At 33.0% G+C, this 6,352-nt stretch overlaps 1 protein-coding gene across 1 annotated transcript; it reads left to right on the forward strand.

Moving 5' to 3' along the window:
- Positions 1-1,404: 1,404 nt before the first annotated feature.
- On the forward strand, positions 1,405-6,127 carry LOC111084149 (insulin-like growth factor 1 receptor; the record flags this gene model as incomplete). The annotated part of the gene is made up of 3 exons (XM_022380932.1): positions 1,405-1,509; positions 3,955-4,032; positions 5,922-6,127. Coding segments are annotated over exons 1-3 (384 nt in total), but the record flags the coding sequence as incomplete, so codon positions are not given.
- Between the last annotated feature and the right edge of the window lie 225 nt (positions 6,128-6,352).

A 6,352-nucleotide genomic window follows, 5' to 3' on the forward strand; every position in this document is an offset into this window, starting at 1 on the left:
AACCTTTTCAATTTTTAAGTCTTTTCGAACTGAAGTGCAATGGGTATGTACAACAGGGAACAATAACGAATGCTTTTCGTATGAAATAGATTTCCAAAGTAACACTGATTTTTGAAAGTTGACTTTAAAGGCATCAATAGCTAATAATATGCCATAAAAAATATTTTTTTTTAAGCACGACGCGGAATTGTTATTATTTTTACAGTTTCACAAAAACGATCAAATACCTTACCACTTTATTTTATACAAGAGAAAGTTTTGTCAGTTTAAAAGAGTTATTTATGTTAACAAATCGCTTGACAACAACTGTACCAAAGTGGATTAAGTTGATGAAGTGTCATTTTTTAGCCGCGGCATAACGGCTCATAGAATGGTTCTGATTTTTTATTTTATTTTTCAAGTACAAACTTTTAGCTCAAAGCTCCGTCGTTTCTTGACCGAGCTGAGATCTAATTACAGTTTTGGACTAAGGAGGTCATACCTTTTTGATTGGTATATTTGCTTAATGTAGCTTAGCTCTGAAAGAAACAAACGGGTGCTGTTATTTATAGCCAAACAGGCTAATTGTAATGAGAAATCAATAACTTAAGTTGCGTAATTCTTCACAGGTTGAGTTGAGATGTGTCATTAAGCCTGAATATTAATTTTTTTTCAGGTGTAAGACTCGACTACCTGTAGTATAAACTTCAAATATATTATATAAATATGTCTTAAATATTCTTTAGGTTATATTGGATCCACCACAAGGTGGTTACAAGTTCGCATACCAGAACTGTAAATTTAAAATCTACGTCATTGTCCATCATTGAGAAACATGCACTGAATAAATGTAATGAACATATAAATAAATGTAATAAACATATAAATAAGTGTAATAAACCTATAAATAATGTAATAAACCTATACACAAGTGTAATGAACATATAAATAAATGTAATAAACATATAAATAAGTGTAATAAACCTATAAATAAATGTAATAAACCTATACACAAGTGTAATGAACATATAAATAAATGTAATAAACATATAAATAAATGTAATAAACCTATAAATAAGTGTAATAAACCTATAAATAAATGTAATAAACCTATATATAAGTGTAAAAAAACTATAAATAAGTGTACTGAACCTATAAATAGAAATGGGTTTAAACGCCGAAAGCCAGCGAAATATTGGAAACTCAATCCTTCATACTCCAAGAAAACAAAAACAGTTAATTAAAATAAGAACAATTTAACATCCTTAAAGAGGACCTGTGTGAAAAAGACATTTAATATTAATCGAGTTAAACCAAGATTGAAATGCCTAGATGTTCATAATAAGTAATACGAGAATTACGTCTAGTAAGAGTAAAGATTAAATGTTTCAACATGCTGTTACTGATTGTATTCGAACAGCAAGAATGGGATGCGTTTTGAAGACGTTACTGACAGAAGAACAGCAGAAATTCTTAGGCCATGGCTCATCGCTCGAAAACAAATAGAATCAATGGATTTGGTAGGAGAGGGTAAGTTTCCAGTAACATGTAAAATGTTTTTAGATAATTTATACAGAATAAAAACTAGGACTATTTATCAGAAAGCTTATTAAATAAAGGTGGTGAATCATTAATAAATAAAACAGGAATTACTTACAAATTCATAATTATATTACTTACATTTAGTTGTATGTACATTAATATTCTGTGAACTGTGATCTTTTATTTAAACGTAACATCAACATAACCTTCCAGAGAAAATAATACAATGTAACCATGACACTAGGCAGCTTTGATCAATATATATATAAAATAATAATAATACAATGTAACCATGACACTAGGCAGCTTTGGTCAATATACAAAATAATAATAAAATGTAACCATGACACTAGGCAGCTTTGGTCAATATACATAATAATAATACAATGTAACCATGACACTAGGCAGCTTTGATCAATATATACAATAATAATACAATATAACCATGACACTAGGCAGCTTTGATCAATATATATATATATATAATAATAATAATACGATGTAACCATGACACTAGGCAGCTTTGATCAATATATAAAATAATAATACAATGTAACCATGACACTAGGCAGCTTTGATCAATATATAAAATAATAATACAATGTAACCATGACACTAGGCAGCTTTGATCAATATATAAAATAATAATACAATGTAACCATGACACTAGGCAGCTTTGATCAATATACAAAACAATAATACAACAACATACGTTCAACAATATACAAAATACTAGTACAATGTAACCATGACACTAGGCAGCTTTGATCAATATATAAAATAATACTAGTACATGTCACTCTGATCATCAGAGCTCTAAATAAACTAAAGTTTTATAGAAACCAATACTTCCCCATTTTTAATGTATTCATTATTTGTGTCGCTTAGTTACACCACTCATAACTGTGACAGGTTGCCTTATTGCAGAACAAGAAGAAATATCACGATGATTTGTCACATGTCTAACAATAGTGACCAATAACATACGCAGCATCCAAATAAGGTAATCTGAAATACAGGAACAATAACAAGAGCAGTAAATACACTGAAAAGCTAGTTATGTGATATACAATCTCAAGTTAAGATGGCTACCAAATGAAAATAAGAATTGCCTGTCAATTTCTTATTTTTCCCACACGTGAATTTTAATTTATAACCACTTTCTAAAAAAAAGTTAAATCTATAGTTAAGAAAAACGAAAACTTTATCTATCAATATTTTACTATATCAGAAGAAGTTAGAATTATATTTTTAATTTAGAAGTTTGATTGCTGGTAGGTGGAGGGGAGGAGAGACTTTTAATGACGTAATGATTATGCAACATCTCGAAGTTTCCTGAGGGATGTGGAAAATTAATCATAATATAAAAATGTCAGGCTTAGTGATCTAGAATTAGTTAGTTAGTTAGTTGAGGGTCAGTTAATGAGTTAGACAATGAGAGTTATTGCGTCTGTTCTTCAGTGATCGATGTAGAATTTGTCAGCATATTTGCTTATTCTTGATCGATTAGCGAGAAAATTTCGCAAGTAAGTTTATCTGTGAGTTAGGCGTACCATTATGTTCCCGCAATATTAATAAAACCGACTTGAACTTCCTATACGAGGGAAGTCTTCGTTGTCTTTTGCAGGTGCTTTTGCGACTGTATATAAAGGAAGATACCTTTCTGTTGAAATATTGTTTATGAAGTTAGGCCTACCAGTGAACGTAGCCTGTAGTAAACGTTATTGAAGGAAATAAATGAATTCGTTATCATTAATGAGACAAGATTTCGCATTATTTCTACCTTATAATCCAAAACAACCTGTCCAACGATAAAACGCGTTACAATAATACGGTTACTTAGACACTATCTGTAACAAATCATTTTGTGTGCTTGTAGACGCAGGTGAATAGCTTAATTGCATTGATTTAAAATTTTTATTTTATAGAACTTTTAGGAATTCTGTAAAAAATAATCATTTTCCCTTTTGTTGTGGTGTTCTTGGTATACCAGCTGGACACTATAAATGCGTTACAGTACAGAATTCCAGAATTCTCCAGACGCGAGCAGCAATAGTCCAACACACAGTTACAAATAGGTAACGCTGAGATTTGGCCTACCGCACTTACACATGGCCGGTAGGACTAAATACTTCAACTCAAAACTACGAAGATTCAAAAATTTCTAATTCGTACAAATATCATCAAGGCTTCTGTAATGCTGTAAGGGTCGTATATAGAATTTTGAAAACACATTCATCAAAGTGTACCGATCGTACTAGATTTTATGAAGTGTGAGAAATAAGACAGTTGTATTAAGTTGTAAGAAAATGTTCCCGAGAAAATTTTGCAAGTAAGTTTATCTGTGAGTTAGGCGTACCATTATGTTCCCGCAATATTAATAAAACCGACTTGAACTTTCTATACGAGGGAAGTCTTGGTTGTCTTTTACAGGTGCTTTTGCGACTGTATATAAAGGACGATACCTTAGGGATGTTCCACCGACGATAGTCGCCTTGAAGATGTTGAAAGGTATCGAAATCACGATTTCTTTAAGTTCAAAAATAAAATTAGATTCTTCTGAAAAAAAAAACAGTTCTCGCGGATTGTGGTGGACAAACATTAAACAGCTGGTTTAAAAGCTACAGACTGTCTAAGGAGTGCTGAAGGTTTACGTCAGCTAAACATGAAAGAGTATAGGTTTAAAAGCTACAGACTGTCTAAGGGGTGCTGAAGGTTTACGTCAGCTAAACCTGAAAGAGTATTGGTTTAAAAGCTACCGACTGTTTAAGGGGTGCTGAAGGTTTACGTCAGCTAAACCTGAAAGAGTATTGGTTTAAAAGCTACCGACTGTCTAAGAAGTGCTGAAGGTTTACGTCAACTAAACCTGAAAGAGTATAGGTTTAAAAGCTACAGACTGTCTAAGGGGTGCTGAAGGTTTACGTCAACTAAACCTGAAAGAGTATAGGTTTAAAAGCTACAGACTGTCTAAGGGGTGCTGAAGGTTTACGTCAACTAAACCTGAAAGAGTATAGGTTTAAAAACTACAGACTGTCTGTGAGTGTAGCATACCATACATGGGCGATGAAAGTTTACGATGGATAATTATGAAGAGCAGATTTAAAAATAATCTTTTTAAAAAGCCTTTTTTTAGCTCTGTTCACCTTGGGGACTGAAACTCCGGATTTTGGCGTTGTATCTTCGTAAATTTACCGCTGACCCACAGGGGGACAGATATTTTGAACTACGTCGTGAAAACTTGATAAAATATTAGAGTATGTTTTATATAGAATTATGGACAGTGATTCAAAAGAAAAAAAATCATACGTTTCACGTTTGATGGCAGCAAATATAATGTTTTAAATTCCAAAGTTTGTAAATCAATAGAGCCACACGTTAAGGGTTTTAACTCGGACTAAGCAATAGAGAAATAGTGAAGAAATAAAATACATGTAATAGATCTATGCCCAAAGAATCTCTATCATCATCAGGGCTGGGGTAAAGGCAAAATGGGTCTTGATCTTGTTGCCCGGGCACCAGAATCGTCATATCTCACATATCTCTATACTTACAGATCCCTCCAACTATAAGTATTTGTTTTTGACAGACATCTGCATTATATTGGGAGTGTACAGAATCTCAGAGTTTATTGTTTCTAACAGACACCTGTATTATATTGTGAGTGTACAAAATCTGAGTTTATTGTTTCTAACAGACACCTGTATTATTTTGTGAGTTAACAGAATCTCAGAGTTTATTGTTTCTAACAGACACCTGTATTATTTTGTGAGTGTACAGAATCTGAGTTTATTGTTTCTAACAGACACCTGTATTATTTTGTGAGTGTACAGAATCTCAGAGTTTATTGTTTCTAACAGACACCTGCATTATATTGTGAGTGTACAGAATCTCAGAGTTTATTGTTTCTAACAGACACCTGTATTATTTTGTGAGTGTACAGAATCTCAGAGTTTATTGTTTCTAACAGACAACTGCATTATATTGGAGTGTACAGAATCTCAGAGTTTATTGTTTCTAACAGACACCTGTATTATTTTGTGAGTGTACAGAATCTCAGAGTTTATTGTTTCTAACAGACACCTGTATTATATTGTGAGTGTACAGAATCTGAGTTTATTGTTTCTAACAGACACCTGTATTATTTTGTGAGTGTACAGAATCTCAGAGTTTATTGTTTCTAACAGACACCTGTATTATTTTGTGAGTGTACAGAATCTCAGAGTTTATTGTTTCTAACAGACACCTGTATTATATTGTGAGTGTACAGAATCTGAGTTTATTGTTTCTAACATACACCTGTATTATATTGTGAGTGTACAGAATCTGAGTTTATTGTCTCTAACAGACACCTGTATTATATTGTGAGTGCACAGAATCTCAGATTTTATTGTTTCTAACAGACAGCTGTCGTAAAGAAGATATTGTTGCTTTCGTGGATGAAGCGCTAGTGATGGGGGAATGTCATCATCGGAACGTGGTAGGCCTGATCGCTGTGTCTATTGACCAATACTTGCAGCTCCCCATCATTGTAGTTCCTTACATGCAGAACGGGGATCTCCAGACGTACCTCAGACGGATAAAAAAAGAAGAAGACAAACAACAACAGGTGGGGAATATATTTAATCATCAAACTAAAGCAGGAAAATAAACGAAACCGAATTTAACAGCGAAAAACTAGAGGGAAGGCCATTAGTCATTACCACCCACCGCCAACTCTTGGGCTTCTCTTTTACCAACGAATAGTGGGATTGACCGTCACATCATAACAGTCCGTACTAGATGACACTTATTGTTAGGACAATCACATCCAACAGTCCGTAGTAAATGATAC

The sequence above is a fragment of the Limulus polyphemus genome, unplaced genomic scaffold (assembly GCF_000517525.1).
Source record: "Limulus polyphemus unplaced genomic scaffold, Limulus_polyphemus-2.1.2 Scaffold14116, whole genome shotgun sequence".
NCBI lineage: Eukaryota > Metazoa > Arthropoda > Merostomata > Xiphosura > Limulidae > Limulus > Limulus polyphemus.